General features: G+C 30.0%; 2 protein-coding genes across 4 annotated transcripts in view; one reads left to right on the forward strand and one right to left on the reverse strand.

The window, feature by feature from the left end:
* Positions 1–708: 708 nt before the first annotated feature.
* LOC143193291 (uncharacterized) lies at positions 709–4,437 on the reverse strand. 2 transcript variants are annotated; one of them, XM_076399419.1, is made up of 5 exons: positions 4,343–4,437; positions 2,951–3,045; positions 1,834–1,963; positions 1,642–1,774; positions 709–1,252 (listed from the first exon to the last, which is right to left on the reverse strand). In XM_076399419.1, exons 3-5 carry the CDS (start codon positions 1,936–1,938, stop codon positions 1,155–1,157), a joined length of 336 nt encoding a protein of 111 aa, XP_076255534.1. In that variant the 5' UTR covers positions 1,939–1,963; positions 2,951–3,045; positions 4,343–4,437; the 3' UTR covers positions 709–1,154. The 2 variants fall into 2 exon arrangements, with proteins under 2 accessions (XP_076255534.1, XP_076255535.1); XM_076399420.1 differs by lacking the exon at positions 4,343–4,437 and having other exon boundaries at positions 2,951–3,052.
* The window catches only part of LOC143193292 (fatty acyl-CoA reductase 1), a 57,727-nt gene continuing 39,873 nt past the window's right edge, over positions 3,597–21,450 (forward strand). The window contains exon 1 of one of the 2 annotated variants that reach the window (XM_076399423.1): positions 3,597–3,832. The gene's annotated coding sequence lies outside the window, so the exon portion shown is untranslated. Of the gene's footprint in view, positions 3,833–4,165; positions 4,297–21,450 lie in introns of those variants that run through there. The other variant, XM_076399424.1, reaches the window with a different exon arrangement.

Genomic DNA, 21,450 nt, shown 5'->3' on the forward strand with positions numbered 1-21,450 from the left:
GATTTTTATCAAATATGTTAAAAATAACTCGTTATAAACATTTATTTATTTTCTTGTACAGTTTTGTAAGATGACATTTTTTGATGGTACATAAGGTAGGAGATGCAACATTTCAGGTGATTTAAAGTTTATAACATTTATCTTTTAATTAAGCAAATTTAATAAGCAATTGCCATTAATCTATTGATTTGATTTTTTGCGTAACAGGCTTGCTAAAATGAAATGGCGATTTAAAGCTTTAAAAGTATATACTAATAATACAGAAATGTACTTTATGACCGTACTTAGAAGTAAATGATGTGATAAAGAAAATATTGAAAGCTTATACTATAGTACTAATAGAATGATAGTATAATTCAAGTCTGCCTTCGATGTATTTTCATATCATTACTTGTTCGATTTTATACAGTAGTACCCTAAATAATAATGAAAAATATGTTTACCAAGAAATTTGAACGCACTAAACATGAAACTTCTTGAAATTTCCCTCATTAGCCTTGATAGGCCAAATCGGAGGTATATTTTATAAGTAGTTCAAATTTTTTTCATCAAATTACTAGCTAACTTTTCAATAAAAATGTTTGGACTTTTTATATAACTACATAATATGCTCTTTTATATGCTGTATTTTTAAGTCATATTTTTTTTGGTTAATTAAAATTGTAATGTAGCATGGGAATATTTGTAAAAGGAAAAATAAGTTCAACCTATTTTAGACCTCATTTATTATGAAAAGAATTTTACTATTATACCACTCTATATAATTCAAAATTTCATCCATTGAACAGTCACTTGAATGTACACTTATGATTTAACTTAAATTCTAATGTTTCATACAACCATACAATTACCGGAGATCATTTATAAACACAAGCAAGGCTTTTTTTTAATTAAATACAACTTCTCAAATTAAATACTTTTGATATAATTTAAAGTTGTATTGTTTTACAATTTAAATATCAACAGTATACTATGGTACTCCTGATTAAAATAGGTGACGTGATTTGATTGAAAAAACATTGCTTCTATTGTACAAAAAAATCACTTTGGATATTCCAGGATTATAATATCCATCAGGATCTCCAAATGATACACCCAAATTCTACAATTTTAAAACAGAGCAATTTTTAGATTGAATCTGTCATGAACACTTTTCACTCATCATCCTCATCTCCTAAATCGTCATTATCGTCGGCATCTTCTTCTGACGATTTGGATTCCTCCTCTTTCTTCTTTGGTCTGCCTCTACGACCTATTATTACAAACAATGTATCTGTTAATACTGATTAAAGCTAATAAATAAATATTAAAAATATGTAATAAAAAAAGTAAATATATTATTAAAATTGATTTATGAAAAAAGTATATTATGTCTTTCTAACAACATGGTAGTTCAAGTGCTAGTCTATATTCAGTCAAACTATATGATACTATACAGATGAGCCAATGACTGAAATTGAGTTTGAGAAAGTTGAAATTGAGTAAACGTTTTCTAATAATTTATTGGTATTTATTGGTTTAGCAAATAAGGTCGAAAGTTATGTCATTGCAAATCCTGTAGTTGTATTCCTGTGTTACCATCAGTTCAAGTATATTGAAATGTTTATTCCTCAATTCCATTTTTATATTGAGAGAACTGACCTGTGCCCTTTCCGCTTGACTTAGCTTTTGCCGGAGACTTTTTCTTTGTAGTGCCTTTTGGCCGACCACGTCCTCTCTTTGCGGGGGTTCCACCGTCCGATTCGCCTTCTGTATCATTTTTGGATGCAACTTCCTATATAAAATTATTATTTTATTATACGAAATATTCTATTATCTCTTTTTTGTTCTCACCTTCTTCGTGCGCTTTTTTGCTTCAACTTTTTCACTTTTTTCATTTTTATCAGAAGCGGACTTTCTTCCCCTTTTAACAGGTCCTGAAGCTGCCTCGTCCGACATTATATAAATTACTATTTCCAAGAAACTAAAGAAATAAAAATTAATTCTAATTTAAAAATACGTATTTTACGTTCATAACAACATTGAATATGATAATTTAAAGTTTAAAACACAAGGTTATCATATATTGTTTATCAACCGCCATATTGAATTATCTTCATTTGATATAACAAATCATGACAAAACATGTTTGATATTATGTACGCATGAATGAGAGATACTGCATCTCAAATCTGGTAGAATTGAGGAAAAACGTAATAAAAAAATAAAGGAACTAGTACAGAAGCTTTCCGCAACTAATAAATACAGGGATATCTATAAAATTTTCATATACAGCATTGATTGATAGCCATCTTGCAAATAACATCTTAGAAGTTATTTTTAAATTGACTTTATCAAACTAGAAAATCGATATAATGCAAGAAGAAATCTATGCATTCTCTAAATATATTTATTTTAGTTCAACAATTAAAGCTACAACATAAAAGATATACTACATTCAACAAAAATATTAAACATTATATCACAGCTATTGTCATATAATATTAAATTTAATATAAAATAACAAAAAATTCAAACAAACCAAATCGCGCGCGCCGTACTCAAAATAATACAATATTAAAATATAAGACAACACCCAAATATTTTTCGCGTTAAAGGTATACTGTATCAAGGAAAACATTACTTTATATAAATCTTCGATATATCGTCTAAAATTTCATGCAAAAACTATAAAATCTAACTCTATATATCCAAATAAATTAATTTTCAAAATTGTGCATACAGCAAGCTTGACTGATACGAGTGAAAATCAAGGCAGCCATGCCAGAATTTTATGGGATAATACATCTTTCAGAAATTAATTGCTCGACACCGGTAACACCTAGCGAAATAATACCTAAGTAGGAAATTTGTATAAAAAAACTAATATATTGTGATAATTTCGTGCAATACCAGAAAAAATCCAATAACGTTATAAAAATTATTGAAGAGGTAAATAAAACCAACTTACCGTACAAACACACTCTCTAGCTTTGGCCGGTTAGTTGTTTACAAAGCGTTCCACGGCGTCGCTGGGGTAGCGCGCCAAAAGAATTTGACCAATCCCTATAAAGAATTTTTAGTAAACAGACATTCTATCTCCTTTTAAATATATAACCGCTGATTTTTGAAATATATTTATTCCCCTTTGTTTTATTTTTAAGAATGAGATTGGACAATTATGTTTATCTTGTTTTTATAAGCAAATATAACTTTATGTGAATTATCTGCTCTTTTTAAAATGATATCGTATTTATATCATCAGTAAAGTCCGTATTTATGTCTGGTTATACTTAAATAATGTAAAACTATTATATTGAATATGTGTGTGTCAATGTTATTATGTTGATAATGCAATAAACACCTTGAAATTTAAAAATTAATTTTAGTTCCATTATAACTTGTGAATATATGTTGTATTTTAACATCATTATATGTATGTTAAATGCTTTTAATTTATAATATGTTGTTTATTATAAATAAATATTTTTCTATTTATAAAGGGTAAATATATAGCTTATATAGTAATCTACTATATTTTATAGGTATTCATTGGAAGAATATTTGATAGATGGCGCTATCGCTGCATCATTTTCCGCCGTAAAACGTCTGACCCTGGAAACAGTGGAAACTCGCCCAAATTTCAAAGCCTTTAGTAATATTATATTGATTTTTTTCAAGAAACTATTTCCTAACCCGTTTTCTGGCTTTAGTTTCGCGTAAAAAATCTACAACAGGATCAGGTGGTGCGTGCGCGATATCTGTTTAACAGATAAAATCATTTTTGTGTTAATTTTTCTCTGGAGAAAATTATTAAGGAATTCGAATCAGCCGGTCCATACTGACTAGTGAGGTGAGTTAACCAGATTTTATAACACATTTTTAAATATATTGGAGGGTATATTTGTAAATAAATGTATTTTTATTTTTTAATTTCATTATAACAGACCGGTTACCGGCAAAGACTGGTAATTAATATTATAAATCAAATTTAAAATGTACACTACATATTCTAACCTGCAAATCGTTTTCATTGCAAGGAGCAATGTGAAAGAGGTCCTTTTTTTAATTATTGGATTAACCAATGGTATTGTATAATATGGATTATTTACTTTTTTAAGTCAGAAGATAAGATAAAGCTTTAAATTTGGTGCTCTATATGGTGTAGTTTTAACTTTCATTAATCAGTGGATGATCTCATTTAATAATAAATACTGTTACGTAGCTGTATACAATTAAGGTGTTGCCTGGAGTATTAGTTCGGTGTCATTTAAAATTAATGTCTATTTTTTTAAATAAATAAAAGTGTAAATAAAGGTAAATATTTTAATTTTAAATATACAATTATTTTAACTATACTTACTGGATTCAAGGAAATGGTTAAGACATTTTAACTTCAATACATGAAACTTAAACGTTATTTTTAACTATTATAAAGCAGTTAAAGCCCTGTGAGGTAAAGGGATCTGGTTGAAGGTGCTAACCTCACTTTTATAATTCAGCATTGAAGGCCGATTTGTATGTATTTAATTTTTTTTTAATGATCGTCATTTATTTTCCTACGGTATATTTCGTTTTAATATTGAAAGGAACTTATAATAACTTCAATTATGTGATCTATTCAAACCACACGACTGACCATTTATACCATTGACATTTCATTTTGGGCGGCTGATATTCTGTGTTGTGAATAGATATTGTCATATTTATAACCAGTAATAAATCAATCCAGTATTCATTTACTACTGGAAATAATTAGAACAAATAATGTTTAAAAAATATTCTTATGTTAAATAAAATCCGCGTTTACTCGTTTATTTTCATTCTTAATAAATATATTCGAAATATTTAGAAATATATAAAATGAGAATAATACCGAAATAATAATACTTAATTTTAAATGAATCAATGGATTAAACAATTAATTATGTATATTTCTTTGAATGCCAAATAATAAAAAACAAGTAATAAACGGAGGTTGTGCCAATTTCTATAAATAAATCTTAACTTAATACAAATCAACCGCGAAAATACCTTCAAAAAATTATTTTCTACATCTAAAATGTTATATTACTATGACATAATCCTCACATTACATATATATATATATATATATATATATATATATATATATATATATATATAATAAATACTGAACCTGGTTTAGATGATATCATATTGTATACGATTATTGTATCTTAATTATGTATATGATGAAAAATAAATTATAAATATGATATTTTTTAAGAGATAATAATAATATTTCTTAAAAAGTATGTTAGCAATTTTTAAAAAATATTGTCATCTTTAGGAATTAAAGGTGATATATAAATGTCTAGAAATGAAAATAATGGTGCTTTTATTAAATACCTTAATCATAAAACAATAATAATTTAATCACTTTAATCTACATTAAATACAAGTAGGCTTTTACATATTTCACTTGTCTCCTTGATCTAATGTATTAGGGTATGGTGATAAAGTGGATAACATATGTCAGTTTTAACAGTTTTATCTCATGTACCCATTTCCTCTCTTTTCAACATTTCTGAATCGTGTCGTCAAGCTGCGCTATGTGTACTGTTACCGTTTCTTTAGGTGCTATTCATTTTTACTAGATTCATTTCAATAATTTGTCATTTAAATCAACTTCAATAATATTTGGACTGTTGATTCTTCAACATCTCGCTCGTCCACAAGTTTGACGGGTTCGAGTTGAACTAAATACACAGAGGTGTCAAAATTGTCGAATTTGATATTATATAATATATGTGAGCGTACACTTTTTGTCAGAACCATATCTAATAATAATATATTTTTGTATCGGACCTCTTATGCCTACCTTTATAGTCCTTCCAAGTAGCGGTTGAATATTCCTGGAAAACACAACCGTAATGAGGGCTTGATGAATCTTGACCGGGCTAATACCAATATTATATGAGGTTTTGATCCATATGAATAATGAATTAACATCAGTCACTCGAATACACCAACATTGGTATAGTTTTTTTTGTTACGTATATGTTAGGCTTCAGTATTAAAATAGCAAGAAATATATGGCACCCATCAATTGCTGGACATTATACATACTATTACAGTTTTTTAAATAGGAAAGGCCTTTACTCAATGTTTTTATTACAACTTAAAATATAAAATTACTGAGTAGTATGTACCTTTTAATAAGTAAAAATAATTTTAAGTAGTTTAAACATGTAACTTCTATTACATATCAGCCGTTCCTAGTAGCATGCTTAATATTTGAATAATAATAATAATTAGTTTATGTGGTAGTTGGTTTTACTGTTGATTGATTTTCAAGTATTCTAGAAGTCTATTATTTAACATTTTATCATTTTATAAAATAGCTCGGTTCAATTTAATGGGTATGACTACAAAATTGCACAGTCTATTTGTTGATAATATCGTGTTGATCATCAATATTTTATATATACTATCATCAGACTTTTTTAATGTATTTCTTCTATTTTTAGATCTAGACGTTCAATGACCTACGATAAAATTGAATAGACTAGAATAGGTTTAATCAATATAACAGCGTGATTAATAATTTTTATTAGTAAAAAAGTATGAGTATTTGAACTATTTTCTGATAACACACAGTGGTGAATGTATGATATTATTAAATCATTTTTGTTGATGCATTATGGCCGAGAGCCGAGTTGCTCTTTTGGACTACCGTTTTTATTTTTTATCATAACCTTATTTGAATTTTTTTTATCACTGATTGAAATATACTGTTTCTGCGTGGTGACTGAAAACATCATGTTGGGATCTTTTCAAGTATATAGTTTGCTAGGTCTGGACTGAGTACTTTAATTAGTTTGTTAGAAACCTAGGTAGATTGCTTATATCTGTTTAACAGGTAAAATATGTTATACAGTTCTGTATAGCCTCTGAAATTTATCATGTCAGGCTTCGGAGATAAGACGCATTCTGGTAAAAATTGTTTATCATCTTTGGGTTTATCTGCATTTTTCAGAGTTATAATAATTCGCTTTACCTTGAGATAAAATAAAATCGATTCAAAATTGATAATATGAAGATAGATTTAGCAGCCCATTTACAACCGCGGACAGTATTTTCGTATCTGATTTTTTTACTTTTGATTCCTTATTTTTTATCTCTTCAAAAATAGTGTAATTTCATTTATCATCGTTAGCGTTTTGCCCAAATAAATTATTTTAATTGTGATAAATTTTTAGTTGCACAGTATAATATGGCAATCATGGTTGTATTTTTCTATTTATTGTAAAATGTTATAAAATATAAAATATTAATTGCAATATTAAAAGTAAAAAGCGCTTCGACAGATCAAACTAAATCTTAGTAGCCTCTTCATACACCGCTACTGATGTTTTAATTTTGTATATTAATAGGTTTATAGACAATTACTCAATAAAATAATATCGCCAACAGTTGGCGATTCTGACATTTTCATGTTCTCAATTAATTTTATAATAAGACTGCAATATATACTGAGTAGGGAAATTATATATAATGGCATGGCAATGGCAAAAAGTACTCTCTGCATTGTCTCATCTCAACGCACGCTAAATCCAATAAAACAACCAGGGCACTTCATCAAGATGTATGACGTCAGTACGCCGCAATGTTGCTGTATCAACTTTAAGTTTTGGCTTACAACGTTTGCCGGTTTATAATTTCTATCATTATCACACAATTATTATCACTAACGTTTTGAAGAACTTTGTAGACATTTGACAATACGGTCGACCAGTACCAACACAAATCGAATTTTATAGACTGATTTGGTTGCATGTTGCGAAGTATCAGACAGCCTTCTGTCTCTTTTTAAGTAGGTCACTTTAACTACTAAAATGGGAAGGAAATATCTGCTTCGAGTTTTAAATGTATTTTATATTTTTACAAACCGCACCAATCTTTTCTTTAGCAATTTAGTGTAGAGCTTATTAACGAATACCGGTTCTGACCGAAAATGAATCCGACATATTGTAACAAATTTACAATACCATAAAGAATACCCATTTATATGTATAAGGGAGATAAATTAATACCATATTGATTCTTAAACAAATCTGGAGCAATGCATAAAATCTTGCATTTAAACCAACTGTAACTTTACAATTATATTATATATATATATATATATATATATATATATATATATATATATATATATATATATATATATATATTCCTATTGTTACCATAATCAAGCCAGAGGAAACTATAACATTAATTATGTTAACATTATAAGCACGTTATAACAATATGGTCGTGCAACATTATAATAACATGTCACTACTATGTAATACCGGCATTATTTCATAATTCCACTATTACTTTTAATGCCATTATCAAAGCATCCACTACATAAATCAATATCAATATTGTACACAATATTGTTAAGTATATTTATTTCCTTATAAATGCAACATGAACTAGTATTATTTCTTCAATCACCGATGAAATCAACCAATCGATTGAACTAGTCAAGTTGGACAGCACACAAACACAGTGGAAATCCACACAAGAAGAAAGATATCGACACTGAGCGTTGTGACTCCAAATGAACTAAAAATTATCAAGAATGTTGCCATTCATGGTAATTGCCTGTGTTGTTGGGATATACGCAAAACCGGCAGGTCCTACGGAAATCAAGAAGCGCAAATCTCGCCTTGTTCATTTCGTATCATCATTGAAACTTTCTCGCTAAACATAAATAAATGTATCAAAAATAAAAAAGGTCTAAAATATCAAGTAGCCAGATGGAAATATGATTTATGTATTTTCTTGAATGACACATATTTTTGTTTGCAGAGGAAATATAAATAAAAGACTTTGTTTTAAACCAGGCAATGTCAGTGTCAAATAACCCATGATTGATAAAAAATTAACAAACATTACTTACAGTTTCTCCTCTTTATTTGATGAGATTTTTGTTGTTTCTTCTTTTAGCAAGTTTATCAAATTAAATCACAACAATTCCAAATTTGGACGGTATTTAATGCATATATTTAATTAAAGATTATTAAGTTACCCTGTTTCTGATTGTTATAATAATGTAATTATAATGAAAAATTTGTTATATGTAATATCAAAAGTAAAAGATACTATTTTCGATAGATCAAGCTTGGAACTTTGTCCCGTAAAATTACTGCATTCACCTGGCGTTGTTGATATTTGTTGACTTAGGTTTTCTTTCACTCCAATAATTATCGCACAGTAATAACAATAATACTCCCCGAATAGCGCCAGGTCTCGACCGTGTAATCATCCAACAGCTTCAATAAATATTCATAAGCAGTAGTGAGTTAACAAACATCACAAATTTCATCTGGTAACACGCCTATTTTGCTGTTATTCCGAATATAGGAGACAAATCAGCGCCCTCTAACTATTGCCCAATCATTGTTTTGAGATCATTACAAAAATCATAGAGAGTAATTCTCTACGCTCTTATCGAAGGTGTGAAAATGAAAAATTTTGGTTTGGATTTCGAGTCAAACACTCGTTAGTCCATCAATCTACGAAGCTAGCGGGCTAGGTAAACCGTACTCTTCATGACAAGAACCTCGTGGTGCCAGTGTTCTTGGATTTCATTAAGGCCTTGTGGTGTCGTGGTTTTAATATTCAATATATTGTGGCTTGATATTCCTAGTAATTTTGTAAATCTGATACATATTAAAATCAGTTATTCTCTCTTTGTCTCTCGGCTAGGAAATCCATCCAGTTTAGTGTTCCACAGGGTACAGTATTGGATATTTACATATCTCATATCTTCTTTTTAACCGACTTCGCAAAATATGTATATATATATATATATATATATATATATATATATATATATATATATATATATATATATATATATAGCCATAAAACTGATATGTACGCCAATTTGAATTTCATTAACTCACTAATTATTTGGGGATTTATGCAGTCGGTTGTTTATAAATTATGTTTAACATACATTTCAGAATAATGAACTGTTATTTTTTAAATTTATTGCATCTGGATATGAACAGGCATTAAGCATGCATACGTACGAACTAATTACGCTTAAGTATTCATGAAATACTATATTTTAACATACATATTAATTATAAGGCAGTGAATTTTACTCTCGGTAAATTTATGTTTGTTTCTTGTGAATGTGCTACTTGAAAGGCACTTAATGTGTATTAAATAGAAGTGGATAATAAAACGGTATAAGTATGATACTCAGTATCTTGTGTTTTATTTATTTATTGTATAAATATTTACTATTTTATGGATTACTAGTAGACCCGACATATATTATCCCGTTAAAACATCAGTATTCATACTCAGTGATGCCTAATCAAATATATCAACGATTTTCATTTTTGGTTGAATACACGAGGAGTTATATGCTGGTGCATTGGTGTTTAACCTCACAACAAAATTTTAATAAATTAATCTCATCTACTACTACGACTTTTAAGTTAACTTTCTTGTTAATTTCTGCTCGTGAATAATAAAAAGATACCTTATCCCATACGTTTCTTGTGCCACAAAGAACGAAGACCAACGTCGTTGGGCCCAGGAGGTTAATCACGAAAGGTTTTTTCAGGTTAAAGCTTTATTTTTTCTCCTCTCTTCGTGACCTACCACATACTGAGTGACTGTCCACAGCTCATCCAGATTATAGCTAAGTATGGGCTGCAACATTTAAGAAATGTTTTAACAGGAGAAAATACAGACTCCTTGGATATTTATGAGAAATCGATTTTTTCCATAGAATCCATAGAATTTCCATAGAATTTTTTCTTAATTTTTTCTTCCTATGCTAAGTTAATTGTTACTGACCAAATAACCATTACCATTTCGGTATGGGTGCTAATGTGTGCTGTCTGCATAGAGCCTCTACTTTATTATGGTTGTGTTTTTAGTCCTGTATTTGTGTCAATTTTTAAATTGTATATACACTTTTTATACTTTTAGCCCCCTGTTTGAGTTATTAATTTTATTTATTTTTTAATTTATTATTTTATATATACACGTTATATATATTCTCGTCCCCTTTTTATCAGTTTTATATCAACACCGTACTGTTGTATAGTTGCGAAATGATGACATCCGTCAATGCGACAAAAAAAAGATAAATAAGATATTAATAAATTACTTGTACAAAAATGTCTATGTTTTACCTGTCACTGCATTTCTTTCTTTAATGTTTAAATTATCTCCTTCTTTCCAAAATATAAATGGATATTGAAGAAGGATATTGTAAGAACGATGATTGTCTTGAATCATCTGGATCGTGTTATTTCTGAGTTGTATGCGTACATATTTACGTTTAAATGGGTCACCAGCCATAACAATTGCAATTTCATTCATAGTTCGCACATTATATCTTCTTAAATGCTCTCCATATGGTATTTATGGTTCTATATATTTATATTCTTGTACTTATATCTGGTTTAATAATAATAACTTATTTACCGTTTTGTACTATACCGGAAATGGTGTTGAAAAACTGCACCAATTGTTTATGATTTTGCGTCACCAAAGTGGACACAGTTTCTCTCTCCTCCATCTGGTCGATTGTATAGACAGCGCGTTAGCGTTAATCTTTGCTCCTCGTCACCCATTAAATATATTTGTAAACATTTTGGATCAGCATAAGCGATTGAAAACAAAGAACCAATTTGATGGTGCACTTAGGCCTGAATCTTGATGATGATTCAAAATTACGACTATCCTCATTTTAGACAATTTTTTTGGCTCCAAATCGTATCATTTGGAAGCAAGAATTGAATCTATTATTAGCTTGAAGACGTTCATTGTGTTGCTCTCCCCGTTTTTTTACAAGTGTGTTTGCATCCTGGTCTCTTAAATTGGCATTATCCGTCAGGTAGTCAAGTCGTCTGTAGTTTTATTTAACCAATAGTTACTGACTATTTCTGCATTATGTGTACGTCGACCAATATTTCCTGTTTGTCCTCGAAGACGTGATATTTTATTGTAATAAGTACACAACAACAAAAAGTACTTTGATATTTTCTGAAAAAAGTATAGAAAAATATCGGTGAAAAATATCGAAATTTTTTTTATCTGCAACGTTTTATATCGCCTGAAGACAGCACGTGTTACTTGTAATATTACAAATAATATATCAATATAATATTAAATTAATATTTAATTTATTCTACAGCAACTGCCATTATTACGACGGTTACCATTTCACTCTGACAGATGTACGCTCTGGAAATAAAAAAAATATTCCTGGAAGCTTATCGCTGCCATCCAAAGTGTCTAATTACAACTATGAACCATTCTCGAATCCGCATAAACGCACACATTTAGTTTTTGGAGAAGTTCAATTACCAAAACCCTTTGCAAACCATTTCCCCTACTTAATCCTCAAACGAAAGTATTGCTGAATACTGTAGGAGACTATGATCTAAGCCTAAACAAAACTTGGTTGGTGCGGTGGTAAAGGCGACAGGACGGTCTATCTACTGTTGCGATAGTCGCGGGTTGTGATTGTCCTAGGCAAGAGCGCAAAATCCGACAAGGAAAATGATCCCAGGAATCAGGCTTGGTAAGACCGTATATCTTCTGGGATGATTTCTAAGGTGGTAACTCGCCAGTCGATATGCTTAATGCCGAGTACCGTGATTCGGAGCCCACGTTAAACAGTACATCCAGTCTAGATAAACCCTCGGTGGTAAAGAGCTGTAGTAATATTATTTGAGATATTTTTCATTCATGTTTTTTGAACAGCAATATGCAGCAATGCAATTTTAGTTATGTGTTATATTTGTTTTTATTTCGATTTTCCTTGGGAAAATTTAATTTTTTTTTTTAATTATTATTCTTCGATTTTTTTACTTCAAATATTATGTAGTATAGAAATTAGTTTTGTTTATTATATTATGTATACAGGATTTTGAGTTAATTATTATCTTGGTCATATTTTTATTGTTTAATAATTATTTGGGGGGTACAAATTGAAACTCTTCATTTTACAAAGGATAGCGCCAACGGAAAACGGGGGCTCAAAATGGTGAACGGAAATTTGATATGTGAAAGCGATACTTTTGTCCACCAGTCGTCATCATTACATTTGTAAATTAGGCACAGCGTTACAAAAGTAATAATCTTAATTTAATAGCAAAAAACTGCAGCTGAAGCGTGTAGAATGATAATAGAGACATATGGAGACGAGTGTATTCATTAATGCTAGAAACTATTGACTGAAAACGGGCGAAACAGTGGAACCGGTCTCTATTCAAAAAGTAGCCGAAAAAAATAGAAGAGATCAGTTCATTTAAAATAATTTTCAATGATACCTAATATGTTTCATCGTATTTTAATATTTGGAAAATAACAATGACATAACATAATTGACTTATTTCTATTTCATTCAAATGTGTCCTTGCGTGAATGTTTTTTTTTAATTTTCAACCGTGCCGTGCCGTGAGTGAGACGGAGATGTACGTATTTTTTCTTGTACTAATTTTGGGAAAGAAAAAGAAATATATAATTGCTGGATTTTATATGTCTCAAAGATCAGCTTAATTTTGCATGAAGTAAAATTATTTTTATATTTTATATATTTGATTTGATTGTAAAGAGGAATTCAATAATGACCACCAAATATTTTCATCGCAATCAATCATTATTAATTACTTTGTTATCGCCATATAATAAATCAATGATTTTGTTTATCGTATATAAGGAATGTTTTAAAATTATTATGCGTTGAAACATTCAATAGGCTTGAATAAATCGAGAGACATAGAAAATTAAAAAGTCAATAAAAGTCAAAAGTACTATTTGTCATTCAAAACTTTGTTATTTTTACCCTATTACATTAATAAATAATTATGAAAATTATAGTTCTCAAAGGCTAATAGTATATACACACTGTTATATATGGGATCTTCTCCACCAGTGTACTATATTATGGTGCATTGTCCATAGCAATAACTGATGATCCCTCCAAGTTCTTTAAAAGCTGATTTTCAAACCACTACAAATTTTAACATGTTATGGTTTATTTTTCCGTGGTAGTCACCCTTGGACTTACAGGAAAACACTAATTCTGCACCAGGAATGAAACAATTTCTGTTTCCAGCATGAAGAACTATATGTCTGCAATGTATTATTAATAAATGTTAATCGATAGTTATTCCAACGTTTACTTTTCTCCATCAACTTTTGTTGTCTTTTAACCATATTTATTATCATCTCACCATGAGTATCCCAATGTACCATTTTGAAATATCCATGTCTCGTCTAAATATATAAATTGAAATGTCTTCCTTTATTCTATTATATACTTTGAAAATTTTATTCTTTTAAAAACATTGTCTGGAAGTTCCATTAGACCTTTTTGTGGGTTATCTTTACACCACTTAAATCCTATATTACCCAACAGGGTATGAAGGGATGTTCTACATCCTTCAAATAGCTGCATATCTTTCAGCTTTTTATTGATACTTTCCAGACTAACAATTTTTTCTGAAATAATTGTTTTAAATTACGTTTCGATTTAAAAAATTACTTATTGTTTTTATACATTTTGTATATTTGAATATAAAAAATATATTCAACCAAAACCGCGACGATTTGAAATTTATAGAAACAAAGCGTTAAAACAACGTTTGCCGGTTTATAACCCGTAATTATAATATTTTAAGATTATTATAAGAATTTTGCAGACGTTTGTCAAACGGGCGACTTTTGCAGGCTCATTGGGTACATGTTCGAATTTGTTAAACAGCATTCTATGTCTTTGTAAATAGAATAAAATGAGAAGGAAAATATTATCTGACTGTAAAACGAATTTACAACTTTCGACAGGCACATATTGATGATGTGAGCTCACTGCTGTTTTAAATAGACTATATATTGTTTTTTCTGCATTTATATCACAAACAAAACCATATATTTACATATAGGCTTAAATTCGGCTGACAATCATTCTCAATATTAAGGCTAGGACGGCAAGGCCAGAGCGTTAAAAACTAGTCAGTATAAAACTAGTAACAGGTGTTTCAGTCGACTGAAGTAATAAGACTAGTCGCGAAAAACAGTCTAATGACCTAATTACCTCTGAATGTACGTGAACGAAACAGTCGATGGTAAAAAGTAGTCAATTATTAAATAGTCTATAGTCGTTTTCGGTCGATAGTTTTCAACGCTAGTATTAATAAAAGAACACGCCGAGAATGGTTGCTGATGTCGAAATCAGGTGAGTTCTGCATGGAAAACATACAGGGCTCCGGAGCAGTTAAGAAGTTTGAAAATGCGGAATTGGAGGAATTGTTGAACGAAAATTTACATTAGGAGTTACTCAATAAGCCATTTCTCATCAATTAAAAGCGTTGGGAATCGTCCAAGGGATAACATTTACTACATGAAGTAAATACTCTGACGGCAGAAATGAGTTTAAGTATCCTAATAATTGGATTACAGACTGGAGACTTCGAGATTGATTACTGGTGACAAAAAGTGGATCTACTATGAAAATTTAAAGCGGAAATATACAAACTAGAGTGAATACCATGGCCATGTTTCCACTCCACGACGAAGACATATATTGACATATTAATGGAGGTATTGTGTTTATGGTGGGACCAACTCAGCGTGTTGTACTATGATTGGACACAATTAGACGTAACAGTTACAGATGCATGCTATCGAATCTGAACTTATGCGATTGGGCTAGACATTAACAGAAAAGCAGTCGCTAATTAAACAAAAGCTATGTTAAGAAATTCTGTCTTATTAAATGACAATGACCGCCCCTATGTGTGGTTATCATCTATTCCGGTCAATGGTACGCGGTTTGTTTTGAATAGCAGTTCTGTTCTCTTGAATATATAAAAAATGGGTCGATTCTTGGATCGCCTCCAAAGAAGACGACGAAAGATCGGCAATTTTGTGAATAGTGGTGGACAGTATTTCTCTGAATAAATATATAATAATTTTTTTGTAATAAATCTTGAAAAATAACGCCAGCCTACCTACTTTTAAGAAATTGAATAACTAATATAAGTTGCGTGCTATTTCGTTATTGCTATATTGCTTCGCTTGATATTGACAGATAAATGGTTGCCCAATAAGTTTTGCTTTCGAGGCGTTATTAAATTCATAATATTATTTTTCAAGTGATTATGAGATCTTAAATTAATTAACTAGAGATTTAGTAAAAACTCTAGGCATCTTATGGGCAGCATAATCCCTGAGTCATATTTCGAAAAAACGATTTCAATGCACATATAATAAAAATTTATAAAATCAGCATGTCCCTATGTTGCCGCGTCAAATTTGACTTTAAGTTTATTTTGACTCTGGCTTTGAATCTAAAGCATATATTATGAAAAGACTTAAACTATAGTTAATGATACAGCGATAACAGTTTGTCTACTACAAAGTTGTTTAGTTCTTGTTTTAGGTTATTTTTATATCACTGAATTTCTCCCTATTTTCTTCTGTTACTACCCGCGTACATTTATTTTTGCAAAATTCTATCAATTTCCTCTATATCCTCTGATTTAATCACTAGGGCATAACATTTGCCATTCGATCATAAGCCCACATCGCGAAAGTTTCATACAATCACCTTCACTATCTGAGTTACTGTCTATCACTAACCTGTTAATTTCCAATCTATTTAACACTTGTTCATGAATTTCTTCATCCGTGTGTCCGATAGAATTTATTCAGATCAAAAGTGTTATTGTAGACAATCCTTCTTTTGCACATATTCGAACAGTTCATATCCTTCTTAACCTCTATTTTTATTGTATTAATTCTTTACTACACCAACGTCAATTCAATTGGATTGAATATGCAAGGATTTGGCGCAAAGGCACCTTTTTGTGGTTATATTGTTCAGGCATCTGATTTACGGAATATCATTTATCAGGCTTATTTCTAAAATAAGTAAACTTTATATTATAATTTATAATTTCATTTATATTTACCTCATTTACTATCATTTATTTTTTAACATGTTATGTTCGATTTTGGAATATCCATGTTTCATATGGACACACAAATTTAAATAAGGAATCATCTTTTCAATCGATTCTATCTATTTTGTTATATGCTTGTAAAAAATATGTGGAAGCTCTATTGGCCCTCTTCGTCAGTTATCTTTAGACCATTTAAAACCTATGTTTCTTAACACTATATGAAGGGATGACTGGCATCCTTGAAGAAAGTTTTAAAGGAAGTTTTCTAAGGTTAGTTCCCAGAATAACAGTTTTGTCTTAAATTTGATTAGATTGTGTTAAATTATGCTTATATCGAATCACATCATTTATATCGATAAAATTACTATTTTTTCTACTACTGCTTCAAATCACATCATTTGTATCGATAAAATTACAATTTTTTCTACTACTGCTTTATACATTTCATAAATTTAATCGAGAAGGTGATCTTAATTCATCCCCTCTTTATAGGAGGACGCTTTCTCTTTGGCGAATCCAACATTATATTGTTCTTAATTTCTTGAAAGATTTTAGCCACAGTATTTATATCAACATTCACGGTAAAACTATTTCTAAGAAAAATCCCATAAATTTAATATTTATTAGTATAGATACTTAGCTTTCTAAGGCAGTTTAATGGCAAGAAGAGACCCCATTATCTCGTTCTTGCTCAAAGTAACTAGTTAGAAACGCTGGTTGATAACCTCTAATTATTATCACTAATGTTTTGAAGAATTTTGCCGAAACTTGACAACATGGCCGATCAGTACTAACTCAAATCGAATTTTATAGACCGATTCGGTTACATACTCTGATGCGTTTGACAATATTCTATCTCTTTATAACTAGGATAAAATGAGAAGGAAATATCTGATCCTAGTTTAGAACGAATTTTAAATTTTTATAAATCGCAATTGGCACTATTTTCGACGTCATCTATGACGTGCATACCGCTTCTATGCACAATGAAATACTAATTGGGATATAACTATTAATGCAATTAAAATGGTTTTGTTTGTTGTATCATCACTATGGATCAGGCTTGTAGATTTACTGGTGGTATGGAGACCTACTGATCTTAAATCAGAGCTATTGAAACATTGTTTTAGGTCATGTTAGAGGTTACGTAAGCAGTTGAAAAACAGTCGAATTGGTAAAGAATCTTTGTATCCCTAAAAAATAATTAAGGTTGGTTAGTTGGAAATTAAAGGAAAGTATATTAGATATTTTTGTAGTAAAGACATTTTCCTGTACAAAATTTCTGGATAGTAATAATAAAATAGTTAATATTAAACAAACAATTATTACATAATAGCTTCTATAATTTTAATAATTTATTTCTATGAGATAATTTTAAAGATGTAACACATATTACTTTCTATAAATGGCGTTTGAATTTAAATTATTGCTAAAAGAATTATAAAAGCTTGAGAATTTCATTTCAGATAATAACTACAACGAACTTTTTGATCACCGCTTAAGATATTTTTAGAAAATCGTATTTATAGAACTATAGCAGTTTTTACTACTGTCCATTCATTTATTTCATATTTAATATGACGCTATCATTTGATTGTGCCTGTGATCTTAAGCATCGCTAGTTTGTTTCAATATCGCGCATCTTTTGATGTAAATAATAATGTTTTGTCAATAGTTTAGACTATTAGAAAATGTTTCTATATAATAAATAACACTGAATAAACCCTCTTTAGGTAGAATCTGTAGTCCGTTCAATCGAACAGTGAACCCACGCCATCTACATTTCTGAAGTCAAAACGTCTCAATGTTGCCGCATTAACTTTAAGTTTTAGTTCATTTTGGCTTTGACATATAACAAAATTCAAATCTAAAAAAATAATCAAATAAAAATGCTGTTATCAAATATAATTTATTTTAACATTATAGTATATCTAATGCATATACTCTTGAAGGAGTTGAACTACAGTTAAATATACAGCCACGATAGTTTGGAGGGTTGAGTTTTATTATATTTATATTGAAGTTTTTTCCACACCGCCTACGAGGTACAGTTATAGGCGCGTTTTTTATGTAGTGATATCCCCCCGAGACCTAATCCACCTAATTAACAATTCTATATCCAAGTAATGTATTTTACTTTCATTACAGAGCATATTTACCTTTTACGTTTAGTTCTTGTTTTCTTCGGTGGCGGGACAATGTTTCTTTTCCACATATCCAGACAGTGCTTGCTTGTATATCCTTTTCGGCCTGAATATATATTGCAATAATTCTTTGTCACACCCCATATCAATTCGATTGGATTGAATATGCAGTAATAGGGAGGAAGACGTAATACTCTGTGGCCATATTGTTCACCAATTTGATCTACCAAGTATCTTTTTTACGGCTATTTCTAAAAAAGTAAATTACATAAAACGCAATTAAATATTTCATTTATATTTACCGAGTAAAAATTTGAAATAGTTCCCCCTTTAGCATGGTTTTCTTTAAAACTTATTTTATGCACTGCAAGCCATTCCTTAATTGCAGCTTTTATCGATGCACTTGTTGGGATCTTCTCCACTAGTGTACTATGGTATGGTGCACTGTCCATAACAATAACCGATGGTTCCTCCAAGTTCTTTAAGAGCTGATTTTCAAATCACAGCAAAAACATGTTATGGTTCATTCCTCCATAGGAGTCATCCTTGTATTAAGAGGAAAACGCGATTGTTTTAAAATTGAAAAAACAATATTTCTGCAATGAATTATTAATAAATGTTATGACTAACAAAAGCTAATAAATTGTTATTCCATCGTTTACCTTTTTCCATCAACTTTTGTTGTCTTAACACTATTTTTATTATCATCTTGTCATGAGTGACCGAATGTTCTATTCTGAAATATCCATGTCTCACCTGAATACACAAATTAAAACAATAAGTTTTCTTTAATTTTATTAAAGGCTTTTAAAAATTATATCCGTTTAAAAGTAATGCCTAGAAGTTCCATTAGACCTCTTCGTGGGTTATTTTTACACCATTTAAATCCTCTATTACCAAACAATGTATGAAGGGATGTTCTACATCGCTCAAAGAGCTGCATATCTCTAAGCTTTCTATGAATATTTTTTCAGACTAACGGTTTCCTCTGAAATAATTGTATTAAATTATATTGTAAAAACTACTCACCGTTTTTATACATATATTTTAGACTATTATACCTATCAATTATTTTGAATATACTATATTTATCAACGTAGAAATTTCTACTATCTAAATTATCATTACTAAAAAGACCATAACCTATCTTTGTCAAGGGTGTTTTGAGTTTTCATCAAATTTTTAGATTAATGTGGTCTACGCAAATAAATAAGGTAATCACCAAAAGCTACGGAGTTCCACCTGTCCTTAACTCTCTCATCTGCAAAATAATTAACAAAAATTAAATTGTCTCTACTAACCAAAGTTCTGCTCTACAAGTTTCTAGGCCGATCTATATATTTATACGGGTCAAACAGCTTGTCCAAGTATATCAGCTTGGAACAGATGAACAAACTTCAAATAGTGCAAAACAATCTTTGTTCCATTGTTTGATAGAACAACCTAAATACATCGGGAAATTCTCACTCCAACGGTTCGAGAATACATCTGATCCCGTCTAAAAAGGATTCATTACAGACGCAGCACAATTCCAAAATTGTTACCTAACTAAGCCCTCGACATACCCTCCAAAAGCGATGAATTCATTCGTTACCTAGAGTCCTCATACTCCCCAAAACAGGAGTCCTCACAGGCATTGAAAATTATAACCCTATAACCATTACTACATCAGCAAGGAACTTATCAGCTAACTAGGCAATCAAAAACTGTTACAAGTTCAAGCGATTTTATGGAGTTACCATATATGTCCCGATCTAATTGTCCACCATATGCATCTTCAGATCGTAAATTACAATATGCTTATTTAGATTACATTTTGTTTCGTTCTTGGAACTATTTATTTGACCATGCCATTCTTCAAAAGGTGATTTTTTTAGAAATTATTGTCTTTATTTGTGTTGGTTTTTTATAGACTTAAGTGATTTCGTTAGAACGCGAAATCGTCATTCTCTTGTTTAGTTTACATGTTAGTTTCGTGTTTATAGACATTTTACTATCTGATAGTTAAGGTATAGTATAACATTTCCTTAAACGTTTTGTTCTAATCGTTTCAATTGGTCACGACTATTAATTTGTCCTAATTAGATTTCCCTAGTTTTCTAGCAAATATTTGCTAGATATGATTATCGTAAACGAATTAACAAGTAAAATGTGACCCTCTTTACATGCCTCACGATTTCAGACTATATCTCTATAGTGTGACTATTCATTAACAGGCAATAGTTCAAAATAATTACGAATCAAAATCAATACGTTACAGAGCGAGAAAAACTGAAATTGACAATTAGGTACTGCCATGTATTCTGATAATATTTTCCATCATTTTCTATAACTTTTTTCCATCTTTCTGCTACTATAGCGAACCGTGT

This window comes from Rhynchophorus ferrugineus, unplaced genomic scaffold, assembly GCF_030347505.1.
Source record: "Rhynchophorus ferrugineus isolate W39M unplaced genomic scaffold, kcgeb_rfMv2 rfM3, whole genome shotgun sequence".
In the NCBI taxonomy this organism is placed as follows: domain Eukaryota; kingdom Metazoa; phylum Arthropoda; class Insecta; order Coleoptera; family Curculionidae; genus Rhynchophorus; species Rhynchophorus ferrugineus.